This window comes from Salmo trutta, chromosome 5, assembly GCF_901001165.1.
Source record: "Salmo trutta chromosome 5, fSalTru1.1, whole genome shotgun sequence".
NCBI classification, from domain to species: Eukaryota; Metazoa; Chordata; class Actinopteri; order Salmoniformes; family Salmonidae; genus Salmo; species Salmo trutta.
The window spans coordinates 67,424,561-67,443,216 of NC_042961.1; the positions used below are offsets into that span (position 1 = coordinate 67,424,561).

At 42.6% G+C, this 18,656-nt stretch overlaps 2 protein-coding genes across 3 annotated transcripts in view; both read left to right on the top strand.

Moving 5' to 3' along the window:
• LOC115194911 (endonuclease domain-containing 1 protein-like) overlaps positions 1-6,875 on the top strand; it is a 40,687-nt gene extending 33,812 nt beyond the window's left edge. The window contains exons 1-2 of one of the 2 annotated variants that reach the window (XM_029754833.1): positions 4,024-4,654; positions 5,561-6,875. In XM_029754833.1, coding sequence (XP_029610693.1) covers positions 4,328-4,654; positions 5,561-6,097 — 864 coding nt within the window. In that variant the 5' untranslated portion in view covers positions 4,024-4,327 and the 3' untranslated portion in view covers positions 6,098-6,875. Of the gene's footprint in view, positions 1-4,023; positions 4,655-5,560 lie in introns of those variants that run through there. The other variant, XM_029754832.1, reaches the window with a different exon arrangement.
• The window catches only part of LOC115194901 (endonuclease domain-containing 1 protein), a 238,049-nt gene that overhangs the window by 142,439 nt on the left and 76,954 nt on the right, over positions 1-18,656 (top strand). The gene's annotated exons all lie outside the window — the stretch shown is intronic.

Sequence of the window (18,656 nt, forward strand, 5' to 3'; positions counted from 1 at the left end):
TTTGTCAGAGGACAAACCATTCACAGAGACAAACTGATATCTTTCCGACAGATAAGATCTAAACCAGGCCAGAACTCGTCCATGTAGACCAATTTGGGTTTCCAATCTCTCCAAAAGAATGTGGTGATCGATGGTATCAAAAGCGGCACTAAGATCTAGGAGCACGAGGACAGATGCAGAGCCTCGGTCTGACGTCATTAAAAGGTCATTTACCACCTTCACAAGTGCAGTCTCAGTGCTATGATGGGGTCTAAAACCAGACTGAAGCGTTTCGTATACATTATTTGTCTTCAGGAAGGCAGTGAGTTGCTGTGCAACAGCTTTTTCAAAAAATTTTGAGAGGAATGGAAGATTCGATATAGGCCGATAGTTTTTTATAATTTCTGGGTCAAGATTCGGCTTTTTCAAGAGAGGCTTTATTACTGCCACTTTTAGTGAGCTTGGTACACATCCGGTGGATAGAGAACCATTTATTATGTTCAACATAGGAGGGCCAAGCACAGGAAGCAGCTCTTTCAGTAGTTTAGTTGGAGTAGGGTCCAGTATGCAGCTTGAGGGTTTGGAGGCCATGATTATTTTCATCATTGTGTCAAGAGATATAGTACTAAAACACTTTAGTATCTCCCTTGAGCCAAGGTCCTGGCAGAGTTGTGCAGACTCAGGACAATGGAGCTTTGGAGGAATACCCAGATTTAAAGAGGAGTCCGTAATTTGCTTTCTAATGATCATGATCTTTTCCTCAAAGAAGTTCATAAATGTATTACTGCTGAAGTGAAAGCCATCCTCCATTTGCGAATGCTGCTTTTTAGTTAGCTTTGCGACAGTATCAAAAAGACATTTCGGATTGTTCTTATTTTCCTCAATTAAGTTGGAAAAATAGGATGATCGAGCAGCAGTGAGGGCTCTTAGATACTGCACGGTACTGTCTTTCCAAGCTAGTCGGAAGACTTCCAGTTTGGTGTGGCGCCATTTCCGTTCCGATTTTCTGGAAGCTTGCTTCAGAGCTCGTGTATTTTCTGTATACCAGGGAGCTAGTTTCTTATGACAGATGTTTTTAATTTTTAGGGGTGCAACTGCATCTGGGGTATTGCGCAAGGTTAAATTGAGTTCCTCAGTTAGGTGGTTAACTGATTTTTGTCCTCTGACGTCCTTGGGTAGGCAGAGGGAGTCTGGAAGGGCATCAAGGAATCTTTGGGTTGTCTGAGAATTTATAGCACGACTTTTAATGCTTCTTGGTTGAGGTCTGAGCAGATTATTTGTTGCAATTGTAAACGCAATAAAATGGTGGTCCGATAATCCAGGATTATGAGGAAAAACATTAAGATCCACAACATTTATTCCATGGGACAAAACTAGGTCCAGAGTATGACTGTGGCAGTGAGTAGGTCCAGAGACATGTTGGACAAAACCCACTGAGTCGATGATGGCTCCGAAAGCCTTTTGGAGTGGGTCTGTGGACTTTTCCATGTGAATGTTAAAGTCACCAAAAATTAGAATATTATCTGCTATGACTACAAGATCCGATAGGAATTCAGGGAACTCAGTGAGGAACACTGCATATGGCCCAGGAGGCCTGTAAACAGTAGCTTTAAAAAGTGAGTGAGTAGGCTGCATAGATTTCATGACTAGAAGCTCAAAAGACGAAAACGTCATTGTTTTTTTTTTGTAAATTGAAATTTGCTATCGTAGATGTTAGCAACACCTCCGCCTTTGCCGGATGCACGGGGGGTATGGTCACTAGTGTAACCAGGGGGTGAGGCCTCATTTAACACAGTAAATTCATCAGGCTTAAGCCATGTTTCAGTCAGGCCAATCACATCAAGATTATGATCAGTGATTAGTTCATTGACTATAACTGCCTTGGAAGTGAGGGATCTAACATTAAGTAACCCAATTTTGAGATGTGAAGTATCACAATCTCTTTCAATAATGGCAGGAATGGAGGAGGTCTTTATACTAGTGAGATTACTAAAGCGAACACCGCCATTTTTAATTTTGCCCAACCTAGATCGAGGCACAGACACGGTCTCAATGGGGAAAGCTGAGCTGACTACGCTGACTGTGCTAATGGCAGACTCCACTAAGCTGGCAGGCTGGCTAACAGCCTGTTGCCTGGCCTGCACCCTATTTCATTCTGGAGCTAGAGGAGTTAGAGCCCTGTCTATGTTCGTAGATAAGATGAGAGCACCCCTCCAGCTAGGATGGAGTCCGTCACTCCTCAACAGGCCAGGCTTGGTCCTGTTTGTGGGTGAGTCCCAGAAAGAGGGCCAATTATCTACAAATTCTATCTTTTGGGAGGGGCAGAACACAGTTTTCATCCAGCGATTGAGTTGTGAGACTCTGCTGTAGAGCTCATCACTCCCCCTAACTGGGAGGGGGCCAGAGACAATTAATCGATGCCGACACATCTTTCTAGCTGATTTACACGCTGAAGCTATGTTGCGCTTGGTGACCTCTGACTGTTTCATCCTAACATCGTTGGTGCCGACGTGGATAACAATATCTCTATACTCTCTACACTCGCCAGTTTTAGCTTTAGCCAGCACCGTCTTTAGATTAGCCTTAACGTCGGTAGCCCTGCCCCCTGGTAAACAGTGTATGATCGCTGGATGATTCGTTTTAAGTCTAATACTGCGGGTAATGGAGTCGCCAATGACTAGGGTTTTCAATTTGTCAGAGCTAATGGTGAGAGGCTTCGGCATCTCAGACCCCATAACGGGTGGAGGAGTAGAGACCAGAGAAGTCTCGGCCTCCGACTCCGACTCACTTAACGGGGAGAACCGGTTGAAAGTTTCTGTCGGCTGAATAAGCGACACCGGTTGAGCATTCCTACAGCGTTTCCCTCCAGAAGCCATGAGAAAGATGTCCGGCTGCGGGGACCGTGCGAGGGGGTTTATACTAACGTTACTATCTGTACTTGCTGGAGGCACAGACGCTGTTTCATCCTTTCCTACACTGAAATTACCCTTGCCTAGCGATTGCGTCTGAAGCTGGGCTTGCAGCACAGCTATCCTTGCCGTAAGGCGATCGTTCTCCTGTATATTATAAGTACAACGACTGCAATTAGAAGGCATCATGTTAATGTTACTTAGCTTCGGCTGTTTGAAGTCCTGACGAACCATGTCCAGATAAAACCTCCGGGGTGAAAAAGTTGAATGAAAAAAGTTGAGTGAGGGAAAAACTAAAAATATACGGTAATGAAAAAGTAAAAACCGTGAGGTAGTCAGGTAGCAAAGTAAGATCGGCAACAAAACGCACAGCAGCATGTAAACACGTCTGCAAGTTGTGACCGGAAACAGGAAAAAGATGAGTCCTGTCTGGTATAATTAGTGGTCAAGACTGGACAAGGAGGGTTGGATAAACTCCTCTGTATGAAGATGAGTCCTGTCTGGTATAATTAGTGGTCAGACTGGACAAGGAGGGTTGGATAAACTCCTCTGTATGAAGATGAGTCCTGTCTGATATAATTAGTGGTCAGACTGGACAAGGAGGGTTGGATAAACTCCTCTGTATGAAGATGAGTCCTGTCTGGTATAATTAGTGGTCAGACTGGACAAGGAGGGTTGGATAAACTCCTCTGTATGAAGATGAGTCCTGTCTGGTATAATTAGTGGTCAGACTGGACAAGGAGGGTTGGATAAACTCCTCTGTATGAAGATGAGTCCTGTCTGGTATAATTAGTGGTCAGACTGGACAAGGAGGGTTGGATAAACTCCTCTGTATGAAGATGAGTCCTGTCTGGTATAATTAGTGGTCAGACTGGACAAGGAGGGTTGGATAAACTCCTCTGTATGTGGAACAGGTGGAACTATTTAGAATGTGTAACAATCAAACCTCCCTATTGGCTGTGTTCCACATTCTAAAGTAGAACCATCATTTTACTTGCTGAAATATTGTCCAGAAATGACCTCATTGGACAGAAAGGGGAACTCCTCCCCTCACGCATGTTGAACAAATATAATGTTTCTGGGTCAATACGTGATCTCATAAACCCAGAACTATAATATTGTGTGATTCAGTTCTGGGTCCAAACGTGTTAGAAACTACAGGAGGTGAGTCACATGTTATTAGTTACAGCAGTTTCCATGGAAACATACAGAGGAGTTTATGCAAATCAACCCTTTCTGTCTTGACATCTGAAGGAGGAGTCTCTGAAAACCTATTTAAATCAGTCTGTCCTGACTCAGCTCAGCAGTCTCCAGTCTACCAACTGGTCTCTGTAATAACTATTTAAAGCAGTCTGTCCTGACTCAGCTCAACAGTCTCCAGTCTACCAACTGGTCTCTGTAACTTCATCTTTGTCTCTGTGGTGTACAGTCTTCAGGTGATGATGGGGGTATTGAATCATCTCTCTACTCTCCTCCTTCTCTCTCTCCTTCCTCCTGCTCTCTCTCATGTAGTGGAGAAGTTCAGTGATGTTCCAGACTGTGAGAAGTTCTTCATGAATGGAACAACTCCAAATCTCCCAGGTATTTTGGTTAATGGGACAGTCCAGAACCAGAACCGCTACAAGCTGATTTGCCAGTTGTTTAAATACATCTACAGGTTTGCAACTCTCTACGACACGACCAACAGGATCCCTGTGTTCTCAGCCTACACCTTCACTGGTTATACAAAGGGTAGACCAAAAGATCCCTGGATGATAGAGCCCCAGGTAGGACTAATGTTTTGTCATATAACATAACATGTGTATTTGTTTACTGGTATATATCACAGACAGTTATGTTACCAAGTCAGTCCTGGATGATAGAGCCCCAGGTAGTTCTAATCTCTATTCATTCAACATGTGTATTTGTTTACTGCTATAGACATACAGGATCTTTGAGACACAAATGTATCTTTGGTCCAACCACTTTCAGCTTAAGTCTGGGTTGTTAAATTGTATTATGACGAGTTAATGTCTAAACTAGTTAGAGTTGTAATGCCTAAACTAGTTAGAGTTGTAATGTCTAAACTAGTTAGAGTTGTAATGTCTAAACTAGTTAGAGTTGTAATGTCTAAACTAGTTAGTTGTAATGTCTAAACTAGTTAGAGTTGTAATGTCTAAACTAGTTAGTTGTAATGTCTAAACTAGTTAAAGAGTTGTAATGTCTAAACTAGTTAGAGTTGTAATGTCTAAACTAGTTAAAGAGTTGTAATGTCTAAACTAGTTAAAGAGTTGTAATGTCTAAACTAGTTAGAGAGTTGTAATGTCTAAACTAGTTAAAGAGTTGTAATGTCTAAACTAGTTAAAGTTGTAATGTCTAAACTAGTTAAAGAGTTGTAATGTCTAAACTAGTTAAAGTTGTAATGTCTAAACTAGTTAGAGTTGTAATGTCTAAACTAGTTAAAGAGTTGTAATGTCTAAACTAGTTAAAGTTGTAATGTCTAAACTAGTTAAAGAGTTGTAATGTCTAAACTAGTTAAAGTTGTAATGTCTAAACTAGTTAAAGAGTTGTAATGTCTAAACTAGTTAAAGTTGTAATGTCTAAACTAGTTAGAGTTGTAATGTCTAAACTAGTTAAAGAGTTGTAATGTCTAAACTAGTTAAAGTTGTAATGTCTGACTGATGTTTCTGCAGCTTGAAGATATAAAAAACCAACCTGACATGAATGTGTATAATAAAGCTGCCACACACCAGGCTGCGGACGCAGACTACAAATATAACAACATGAGTATGGACAGAGGTCACCTGTTCCCATGTTCGTACGCACCTGATGATGCTGCCAAGAGGTCCACTTTCACCCTGACCAACATCGTTCCCCAGGAAAGATCCTTCAACGGGGGCAGCTGGAATGATATGGAGTGCAGAGTCAGAAAATCTCTTGTGCTTAACTGTAAGAAGAACAACAACAAGATAGAAGCCAATGTGGTGACTGGAGCAGTTCCCAGCTTCAACAACACACTGAAGGAACGAGTCAACATCCCATCTCACCTGTGGACAGCCTTCTGCTGTGAAACCAGTAAGAAGGACAAGTGGATAGCCGGAGCATACTGGGGGGAGAACAAAAAGGAACTGAACAAATTAGTATTGGACCCCATTACCTTGGCAAAGCTGTATGAGAAGTTGAAGGAGCATTACCATGATGGTGTTGTCAAGGTGTTCCCAGATGTCTAGAAGGTTTTATTCCGGAAGAGCTTCTTAAGGATAAAGACAAAATGAGTGATGACGGTGGTGATGTCCAGGGGATCCCAAATAAGCTCCGAAAAGTTGATATTCTGAGAGCGCTTCGCCTCAGGGATGGGGATGAACATGATCATTGTGTCTATGATGATGACTGTGTCTGTTCCTCTGTTGGGGTCAAAGGTTATTACCTACCTGTTGTATTTGTCTCCTTTTTTTGGACTTTTAAATGAATTATATGTAGCCATTGATTCTTAGAGAATATAACCGAGTAGCTGATTTGGTTTTGGGTGTTGAGTTTAGATTTGACCTGATCTGAAATTCAAGCTGTGATCAACATCATACATGATAATTCAATAACATACATCATGTTAATCTCAGGATCAACTTCCTACAAATGTATTTTGAAACAAATCTAAAATAATTACTGCTTAGCCTGGACTCACTTTGCATGTGATTACAATGTTATTTTTGAATGTATATTTCATCCTTCTTATTAAAAATAATGAAATAACATTAGAATGTGTTGTGAAAAGAGAATAGACCTTTAGTCAGCAGCAGGTAGTGGACATTAACCTGCTACCCTGGTAGTGAGGATCAGCTCTGTCTTTATGTCTTCCACTGAAGTGCAGACAAATCTATTTCATGTAGTTGTTGGTGGATAGCAGCTCAACAATGGGGCTCTGTGTTGTCTTTGGACTTGGAAAAAAGGGGAATATTAAAATGTGTATTTCCTGGTTCAAGTGAGGTTGAACAGGGATTGAAAATGTGATCATTGTTAGACAATATGAGTTTTGTACAGTAAACAAAGCAGGTCCCTAATCTATCGAAAGTAAAGATCAGATTTCAAGAATGATTAGGTTAAAAACCAGAAATGTCAAAGCAAGTTAGAAGTTTGGCTTCCCATCCCTCTTTGTATTTCCTTCAATCTTTTCTCTCTTTCTCTGTTTCACTCAGTGAAATTAGGCTGTTTTTACACAGGCACCCAATTCTGATATCTTTTGACCAATCACATCAGATCGTTTCACATCTGCTCTTTTTAAGAGCTGATCTGATTGTTCAAAATAACAATTAGTGTAAAATATCAGAATTGGTCTGTCTGTGTAAATGCAGCCCTTGTGTCCTACACACAGTTCACCAGGGGTACGTTCAGTTTGCTGGAACGTTTGCTACGTTGCGGAATGATTTGTGCTGAACGACATGTTCTTGTACTTTCTTGAACAGGCTGAGATAAATTTGTTCCGTTCAGTGGGTCTACCCACCATTTCTATTCAACTGAACGCTCCATTACGTTTTAATGTACTGAACGTTCTATTTAGTTTTAATGTACTGAACGTTCTATTTAGTTTTAATGTACTGAACGTTCTATTTAGTTTTAATGTACTGAACGTTCTATTTAGTTTTAATGTACTGAACGTTCTATTTAGTTTTAATGTACTGAACGTTCTATTTAGTTTTAATGTACTGAACGTTCTATTTAGTTTTAATGTACTGAACGTTCTATTTAGTTATAATGTACTGAACGCAGCCCTGCATTGTCTGCCTGGTTTCAGTTTTCAAGCTTCCACTGTCACATGCTTTGTTGTAAAAATCACCTTTGTAATAAAGTATTTGCTGCTTAACAATAAATAAACTTGGGCCGTGCCCAATGCTGTGTTGACTAGTGGACTAGTACTCCTACGTGTTTGACATGTGCAGCATGTGTTTTGAAACCTGAAGGAGGAGTCTCTGAAAACCTATTTAATGAAGCAGTCTGTCCTGACTCAGCTCAGTAGTCTCTCCAGTCTACCAACCAATTTAATTCAAAGTAAATTTTATTAAATTGACAACATCCTGTCTATACATAAATCAATAAAATCATTCAAAATAGGTTAGCACACCAGCAAGCATCATTCTGCCACAGATGATCTTTCGCTTATTTATGAAACATAAGACGTGGATTGTTTTAAATCACAGCCTACAGTTAGAAGGTCCTCAGGTTGGGCAGTGTGTGCGGAAAATACAAAAAAAATTATACTTTTTGGTAGCGACTGTCAGTAAAAAGCAGCTAAAACAGGCCCAGACATGTCACAATATTTCACAATACAATCACGGGAAAACATAGTTTGAAAAGCAAATGGCTGTTGGTGTAAAGTGAAGACAATGAAAATACTAATCAGTCATTTAGTTATCAACATTATCAATTTGAGTGAATAGCAGGCTATTTTATTGTCCCCAGTGGACAGCATCATCCTGTCACGGTTGTCGTAGGGACCAAAACGCAGCGGGAACTCATCTTCTCATTTTATTCAAGAAGGAAAACAAAAATAAACACGTATACAACAAACGACTACAACAGTCCTGTCAGGTGCACGAACACAAAAGAACAGGAAATAACTACCCACAAACCCCCATAGAACAAACACCCCTATAGGACCTTCAATCAGAGGCAACGAGAAGCAGCTGCCTCCAATTGAAGGTCAACCCAATAAACACCACATAGACATAGACCAACTAGAAATAACATAGAAATACACTAACATAGAACATAACCCAAACAACCCCAAACCATACTAAACAAACACCCCCTGACCAAACTACAATAACTAACAGCCCCTTTACTGGTCAGGACGTGACACATCCATATTACATTTACATTTAAGTCATTTAGCAGACGCTCTTATCCAGAGCGACTTACAAATTGGTGCATTCACCTATAATATCCAGTAGAACAAACACTTTACAATAGTGCATCTAAATCCTTTAAAGGGGGGGGGTTAGAGGGATTACTTTATCCTATCCCAGGTATTCCTTAAAGAGGTGGGGTTTCAGGTGTCTCCGGAAGGTGGTGATTGACTCCGCTGTCCTGGCATCGTGAGGGAGATTGTTCCACCATTGGGGTGCCAGAGCGGCGAACAGTTTTGACTGGGCTGAGCGGGAACTGTGCTTCCTCAGAGGTAGGGAGGCGAGCAGGCCAGAGGTGGATGAACGCAGTGCCCTTGTTTGGGTGTAGGGCCTGATCAGAGCCTGAAGGTACGGAGGTGCCGTTCCCCTCACAGCTCCGTAGGCAAGCACCATGGTCTTGTAGCGGATGCGAGCTTCAACTGGAAGCCAGTGGAGAGAGCGGAGGAGCGGGGTGACGTGAGAGAACTTGGGAAGGTTGAACACCAGACGGGCTGCGGCGTTCTGGATGAGTTGTAGGGGTTTGATGGCACAGGCAGGGAGCCCAGCCAACAGCGAGTTGCAGTAATCCAGACGGGAGATGACAAGTGCCTGGATTAGGACCTGCGCCGCTTCCTGTGTGAGGCAGGGTCGTACTCTGCGAATGTTGTAGAGCATGAACCTACAGGATCGGGTCACCGCCTTGATGTTAGTGGAGAACGACAGGGTGTTGTCCAGGATCACACCAAGGTTCTTAGCGCTCTGGGAGGAGGACACAAGGGAGTTGTCAACCGTGATGGCGAGATCATGGAACGGGCAGTCCTTCCCCGGGAGGAAGAGCAGCTCCGTCTTGCCGAGGTTCAGCTTGAGGTGGTGATCCGTCATCCACACTGATATGTCTGCCAGACATGCAGAGATGCGATTCGCCACCTGGTTGTCAGAAGGGGGAAAGGAGAAGATTAATTGTGTGTCGTCTGCATAGCAATGATAGGAGAGACCGTGTGAGGATATGACAGAGCCAAGTGACTTGGTGTATAGCGAGAATAGGAGAGGGCCTAGAACAGAGCCCTGGGGGACACCAGTGGTGAGAGCACGTGGTGCGGAGACAGCTTCTCGCCACGCCACCTGGTAGGAGCGACCTGTCAGGTAGGACGCAATCCAAGCGTGGGCCGCGCCGGAGATGCCCAGCTCGGAGAGGGTGGAGAGGAGGATCTGATGGTTCACAGTATCAAAGGCAGCAGATAGGTCTAGAAGGATGAGAGCAGAGAGAGAGTTAGCTTTAGCAGTGCGGAGAGCCTCCGTGACACAGAGAAGAGCAGTCTCAGTTGAATGCCCAGTCTTGAAACCTGACTGATTAGGATCAAGAAGGTCGTTCTGAGAGAGATAGCAGGAGAGCTGGCCAAGGACGGCACGTTCAAGAGTTTTGGAGAGAAAAGAAAGAAGGAATACTGGTCTGTAGTTGTTGACATCGGAGGGATCGAGTGTAGGTTTTTTCAGAAGGGGTGCAACTCTCGCTCTCTTGAAGACGGAAGGGACGTAGCCAGCGGTCAAGGATGAGTTGATGAGCGAGGTGAGGTAGGGGAGAAGGTCTCCGGAAATGGTCTGGAGAAGAGAGGAGGGGATAGGGTCAAGTGGGCAGGTTGTTGGGCGGCCGGCCGTCACAAGACGCGAGATTTCATCTGGAGAGAGAGGGGAGAAAGAGGTCAAAGCACAGGGTAGGGCAGTGTGAGCAGGACCAGCGGTGTCGCTTGACTTAGCAAACGAGGATCGGATGTCGTCAACCTTCTTTTCAAAATGGTTGACGAAGTCATCCGCAGTGAGGGAGGAGGAGGGGGAGGAGGATTCAGGAGGGAGGAGAAGGTAGCAAAAAGCTTCCTAGGGTTAAGAGGCAGATGCTTGGAATATCCCTGGTGATTGAGCTGTGAGCATATTCCCTCTTTATCATTGGGTCAGTCAGAGACACTTGAAACTTTGTTTTTGGACAATTATTTCCTCATCCAGGTTAGATGGACTTCACCTTGCAGAATTTCTGTCTTCCCTTTTCATAGATGATGTGGTTGCAGACAAGGTGGTTTTATTGATCTGTTCAAATCGAATTATATTGGTCACATACACATATTTAACAGATGTTTTTGCGGGTGGAGCGAAATACTTGTTTGTCAGTGTCAGCAGTAGTCTCTAGGTCTATACTACCCTGTATCAGCAGTAGCCTATAGGTCTATACTACCCTGTATCAGCAGTAGCCTATAGGTCTATACTACCCTGTATCAGCAGTATCCTATAGGTCTATACTACCCTGTATCAGCAGTAGACTATAGGTCTATACTAGCCTGTATCAGCAGTAGTCTATAGGTCTATACTACCCTGTATCAGCAGTAGACTATAGGTCTATACTACCCTGTATCAGCAGTAGACTATAGGTCTATACTACCCTGTATCAGCAGTAGACTATAGGTCTATACTACCCTGTATCAGCAGTAGCCTATAGGTCTAGACTACCCTGTATCAGCAGTAGTCTATAGGTCTATACTACCCTGTATCAGCAGTAGTCTATAGGTCTATACTACCCTGTGTCAGCAGTATCCTATAGGTCTATACTACCCTGTATCAGCAGTATCCTATAGGTCTATACTACCCTGTATCAGCAGTAGACTATAGGTCTATACTACCCTGTATCAGCAGTAGACTATAGGTCTATACTACCCTGTATCAGCAGTAGTCTATACTACCCTGTATCAGCAGTAGCCTATAGGTCTATACTACCCTGTATCAGCAGTAGACTATAGGTCTATACTACCCTGTATCAGCAGTAGTCTATACTACCCTGTATCAGCAGTAGCCTATAGGTCTATACTACCCTGTATCAGCAGTAGTCTATAGGTCTATACTACCCTGTATCAGCAGTAGCCTATAGGTCTATACTACCCTGTATCAGCAGTATCCTATAGGTCTATACTACCCTGTATCAGCAGTATCCTATAGGTCTATACTACCCTGTATCAGCAGTAGTCTATAGGTCTATACTACCCTGTATCAGCAGTAGTCTATAGGTCTATACTACCCTGTATCAGCAGTAGCCTATAGGTCTATACTACCCTGTATCAGCAGTAGCCTATAGGTCTATACTACCCTGTATCAGCAGTATCCTATAGGTCTATACTACCCTGTATCAGCAGTATCCTATAGGTCTATACTACCCTGTATCAGCAGTAGTCTATAGGTCTATACTACCCTGTATGAGCAGTAGTCTATAGGTCTATACTACCCTGTATCAGCAGTAGTCTATAGGTCTATACTACCCTGTATCAGCAGTAGTCTATAGGTCTATACTACCCTGTATCAGCAGTAGCCTATAGGTCTATACTACCCTGTATCAGCAGTAGCCTATAGGTCTATACTACCCTGTATCAGCAGTAGCCTATAGGTCTATACTACCCTGTATCAGCAGTAGTCTATAGGTCTATACTACCCTGTATCAGCAGTAGTCTATAGGTCTATACTACCCTGTGTCAGCAGTATCCTATAGGTCTATACTACCCTGTGTCAGCAGTATCCTATAGGTCTATACTACCCTGTGTCAGCAGTAGCCTATAGGTCTATACTACCCTGTATCAGCAGTAGCCTATAGGTCTATACTACCCTGTATCAGCAGTAGTCTATAGGTCTATACTACCCTGTATCAGCAGTAGTCTATAGGTCTATACTACCCTGTATCAGCAGTATCCTATAGGTCTATACTACCCTGTATCAGCAGTAGACTATAGGTCTATACTACCCTGTATCAGCAGTAGTCTATACTACCCTGTATCAGCAGTAGTCTATAGGTCTATACTACCCTGTATCAGCAGTAGACTATAGGTCTATACTACCCTGTATCAGCAGTATCCTATAGGTCTATACTACCCTGTATCAGCAGTAGTCTATAGGTCTATACTACCCTGTATCAGCAGTAGACTATAGGTCTATACTACCCTGTATCAGCAGTAGTCTATACTACCCTGTATCAGCAGTAGCCTATAGGTCTATACTACCCTGTATCAGCAGTTGTCTATAGGTCTATACTACCCTGTATCAGCAGTAGCCTATAGGTCTATACTACCCTGTATCAGCAGTATCCTATAGATCTATACTACCCTGTATCAGCAGTAGTCTATAGGTCTATACTACCCTGTATCAGCAATAGTCTATAGGTCTATACTACCCTGTATCAGCAGTAGCCTATAGGTCTATACTACCCTGTATCAGCAGTAGCCTATAGGTCTATACTACCCTGTATCAGCAGTATCCTATAGGTCTATACTACCCTGTATCAGCAGTATCCTATAGGTCTATACTACCCTGTATCAGCAGTATCCTATAGGTCTATACTACCCTGTATCAGCAGTAGTCTATAGGTCTATACTACCCTGTATCAGCAGTAGTCTATAGGTCTATACTACCCTGTATCAGCAGTAGTCTATAGGTCCCTACTACCCTGTATCAGCAGTATCCTATAGGTCTATACTACCCTGTATCAGCATTAGCCTATAGGTCTATACTACCCTGTATCAGCAGTAGCCTATAGGTCTATACTACCCTGTATCAGCAGTAGCCTATAGGTCTATACTACCCTGTATCAGCAGTAGTCTATAGGTCTATACTACCCTGTATCAGCAGTATCCTATAGGTCTATACTACCCTGTATCAGCAGTATCCTATAGGTCTATACTACCCTGTATCAGCAGTAGTCTATAGGTCTATATTACCCTGTATCAGCAGTAGCCTATACTACCCTGTATCAGCAGTAGACTATAGGTCTATACTACCCTGTATCAGCAGTAGCCTATAGGTCTATACTACCCTGTATCAGCAGTAGCCTATAGGTCTATACTACCCTGTATCAGCAGTAGCCTATAGGTCTATACTACCCAGTGATTTTTGTCGTAATAAAAAAGATTCTGCTAATGTCTCGAGACATAAACACAAAAAGAAAGAAGAAACGTAGCCTACACACCAAGCCCTTCCCAGACACGGAGGTATTTAATCAGAACCAAACACACCAAACCCTTCCCAGACACGGAGGTATTTAATCAGAACCAAACACACCAAGCCCTTCCCAGACACGGAGGTATTTAATCAGAACCAAACACACCAAGCCCTTCCCAGACACGGAGGTATTTAATCAGAACCAAACACACCAAGCCCTTCCCAGACACGGAGGTATTTAATCAGAACCAAACACACCAAGCCCTTCCCAGACACGGAGGTATTTAATCAGAACCAAACACACCAAGCCCTTCCCAGACACGGAGGTATTTAATCAGAACCAAACACACCAAGCCCTTCCCAGACACGGAGGTATTTAATCAGAACCAGACACACCAAGCCCTTCCCAGACACGGAGGTTTTTAATCAGAACCAAACACACCAAGCCCTTAGCAGACACGGAGGTATTTAATCAGAACCAAACACACCAAGCCCTTCCTAGACACGGAGGTATTTAATCAGAACCAAACACACCAAGCCCTTCCCAGACACGGAGGTATTTAATCAGAACCAAACACACCAAGCCCTTCCCAGACACGGAGGTATTTAATCAGAACCAAACACACCAAGCCCTTCCCAGACACGGAGGTATTTAATCAGAACCAAACACACCAAGCCCTTCCCAGACACGGAGGTATTTAATCAGAACCAAACACACCAAGCCCTTCCCAGACACGGAGGTATTTAATCAGTACATGCGACAGTATTGGAGTATATGTCTATACCGACATCTATGGAGGATAATTGTGTCCGTCAAACAAGGAGTCTCACCACTTATTTATTGGAGGATGAAGAAATAAGCTCCAATTATCAGTGTAATTGTGTGTTTATGACTGTTAACATGTTGTGTGGACGCGTGTACATATAGGAGGTTCCTTACCAGGCAGAAGGTAATTTAACTTGAACCGCTGCATCGGAGAGTTACAATGTTGCTGTCACTATGCAACCTACTACCTACAGTAGGAAAACGAGTTTCTGATTAATAATATCACACCTGTTATCACACATGGAACGACCCCATAAATGTTACAATTACAATAAAAATAACACTTTTATATAACATATTGAACATATATTTAATATTCCTGTAGAATTGTAAAATACAGTAAGATCATTTGAGCTTTGGAAACAAGCGCTTTCATAAATGCATGGCGGGCCTCGTTTCGCTGTAGCAGTGTAAAATAAGCTTTCTGTCAATGACCCAGCCTTAATGAATGATGTTTATTTCCATATCGAATGTGATGGTCCAACATCAGCATGTATTTATTGTGTAGAGTGGCCTCTTTCCTCTGCTGTGGTGCTGCATTGCAGTCAGCGATGTTTTCTCTCGGTAGCTGTCCATGGTCCTGAAATCAAATCATGTGAGTTTGCTTGGACACCAGCCTGATCTCCAGCTCCTTCCACCTCTGGAAACTATCTGGGTGGTCATGCGACTTCTCATGAGAGGCTGAGGAGGAGACACTGATTCCTCCAGTCCCTGGTTCCATCCCTGACCAGCGCAGATTTACCCTCTTGTGAAAAAAGTTTGCAGCAAAAACAGAAGGCTGCATCGTTTTTCTTGGAATAGACAAGCCTTGGTCTCTCCCCGTTCAAAGAGATATAAAGATATATTCATATATTTTGGCAACTCACCGGGATCTTTTATGATTTTTGTCTGGGAGTCGGATTTAGCAGCAGCACCACCACTGTCACCGGGGACGGGGAGCGACGAATCTGAGTCTGGGTCCAAGATAGTAGGGTCTTCTCCGGCATTGTTTGGAGGTGTAGCTGGGCCTGGTGCGACCACCTGTTCTTGTCCAGCCAGAAAGCTGTCATCATCGGTGGAAGTGCATGTCTCGGACTCCTCCGGTTTGTCCTCTTCGCTGCTAGAATCAGCTAACGGGGGCTCGTCGTTCTCGGTGAATGACTGGCCTGTCCTCGTAGGCTTGTAATTCTCCACACCAGCTGATGGACATTGCTGGACACTGATACATTTCACCAGAGATTTTCTTTGGTTTAGAGATTTTGCCTCTTTTCTCATAGTTTTTATTTTTATATTCACTTCCTGATATTTTTTGTCTATTAGACACGTGGTAGCAAATTATTTTATATCTCTATAGATGACTTTTATCTAAAATGATATCCACTAGTAGTAGCTAGCTAACGTTAACAGGTTAGGTTACTGTATTAATCACTAACGTTAACAGGTTAGGTTACTGTCTTAATCACTAACGTTAACAGGTTAGGTTACTGTCTTAATCACTAACGTTAACAGGTTAGGTTACTGTCTTAATCACTAACGTTAACAGGTTAGGTTACTGTCTTAATCACTAACGTTAACAGGTTAGGTTACTGTCTTAATCACTAACGTTAACAGGTTAGCTAACCTATTATAACAGAACATGGCCAAGATGTTCAAATGTTCATAGATGACCAGCAGGGTCAGATAATAATAAAAGTCATCTATAGAGATTTCAAACAATTTGCTCCCATGTCTAATAGACACAAAATATCAGGAAGCGAATATTATTTTTAGTTAATTGGTGTGGGCAGTTGGAGGCAGCTGTCTATCGTTGCCTCGAATTGAAGGTCCTATAATTAAGGGTGCGTTTGTATTGTGGATTGTGGGTATTTGTATTCCGTTTTGTGCTTGTCACCTGACAGAACTGTTAGTGTTGTTTCTGTTAATTGTATACGTGTTTATTTTGTTTCTCCTTCTTATTAAAAAGAGAAGATGAGTATACACTTCCCTGTTGCGTCTTGGTCCTCCACACACGACAACCGTTACAGCTAAAAGTCATCTATAGAGATTTAAAATAATTTGAAACGTTAGTGATTAAGACAGTAACCTAACCTGTTAACGTTAGTGATTAAGACAGTAACCTAACTTAGTTTACTGTCTTAAAATCGTCTTCCTCACACACACACTTAAAAAAATACAATCATTTATTTGGCAGATTAATTTATTAATGTTTCATAATTGGATAATCCCATAAACACACACATCACCATAGCTACCAAGGATAGTGGTATGAACTTCAGGATATATAAACACACACATCACCATAGCTACCAAGGATAGTGGTATGAACTTCAGGAGATATAAACACACACATCACCATAGCTACCAAGGATAGTGGTATGAACTTCAGGAGATATAAACACACACATCACCATAGCTACCAAGGATAGTGGTATGAACTTCGGGAGAAGGGGAAATGGGGTGGGGGGGGAACTGTAGCAACACTATGAGCTGGTGGCTGGGGCGCAGCGGGCGGTGTAGTGACCGAACAGGGGCACCGGAGGGCGGCAGACAATTGTCAAAATATCACCTCAAATTCAACTGCTGCCATAGGCGACGGTCTAATGGGAGGGCTGGCCCTGAACACGTCTGTAAACCCACAATGAGGACATCAAGTAAGTTTTCATAAATCATTGGGTTCCGTTCAAGAAAAAACGTCAGAGTAGTCTGAAGTGGAGGCATTAATTCATGTTCACATTTACAACATAACATGCATGGACATTTCATCATTAAGACCTTTAGGGAATAATGTCTGGAGGGTGAAAATCCCAAAACATTCTCATTAGCTCAGTGTTATATCACCTCCCCTGTCTGATATCTTGACTTTCTCTATGTCTCACAACCTAAAGGTAGAAATGTCATGTTTTAGGTCATTACAATGTACTGCGACTGGATAATGCCTGTCTTTACTCCTGATTCAACTTTTATGTTCACTAATTCTCTGAGATAACGAGAGGTTTTACCTACATAACACAGCCCACATGGACATGTAATAATGTAGACAACATGGGTGGTGGAGCAGGTAATGATGTCATTTATTTGGACCTGTTTTCCTGTATGTGGGTGGTAGAAACATTCACACTTCATCATATTGTTGTACTGAGCTCAGCATCTGCATTTATAGCTACCATTCAGAAGAGGGCGTAAAGAGCCTGGCTCGTTTTCTTTTGTGGCTGGCAGTTTGGCATGGACCAATTTGTCGCGTAAATTGCAACCTCTCCTATATACAATAAGTGGTGGGTTGTTAAAGTCAGCTGGCAGAGCTGGGTCCGATGATAAAACATGACAATGTTTTTAAGGAGTTATCTCATCCATGAAGAACTTCTCACAATCTACACCGTCACTGAACTTCACCACTCGGTCTGTGTGTCTGTCTGTCTGTCTGTCTGTCATTCTGTCTGTGTATCTGTCTGTCATTCTGCCTGTGTGTCTGTCTGTCATTCTGTCTGTCTGCCATTCTGTCTGTGTATCTGTCTGTCTGTCATTCTGTCTATGTATCTGTCTGTCTGTCATTCTGTCTGTGTATCTGTCTGTCTGTCATTCTGTCTTTTTCTGTCTGTCTGTCATTCTGTCTGTGTATCTGTCTGTCTGTCATTCTGTCTGTGTATCTGTCTGTCTGTCATTCTGTCTGTGTATCTGTCTGTCTGTCATTCTGTCTGTGTATCTGTCTGTCTGTCATTCTGTCTGTGTATCTGTCTGTCTGTCATTCTGTCTGTGTATCTGTCTGTCTGTCATTCTGTCTGTGTATCTGTCTGTCTGTCATTCTGTCTGTGTATATGTCTGTCTGTCATTCTGTCTGTGTATCTGTCTGTCTGTCATTCTGTCTGTGTATCTGTCTAGATTTAGGTTCCCAAGGAAGGTTCTCCTGATAGCGCTCAAACCCGTCTGGATCTTGACACTCTGAACGTACGTTTTGCATCATATCTCTGACACCAGATATGATATTTATTGTATTTTGTTCATTGTAAAAGGGTATTTTCTTTTTGTTTGCTGCAAAAACTGAAAAACCTGCTTGGAACGAAATACTGCTGTGAAACCTACAGGAGCCGTATCTTAATTTGAGCATCCTGTTGTTGTAGGAATTTTCCTGCACAGAATGAAATGCTA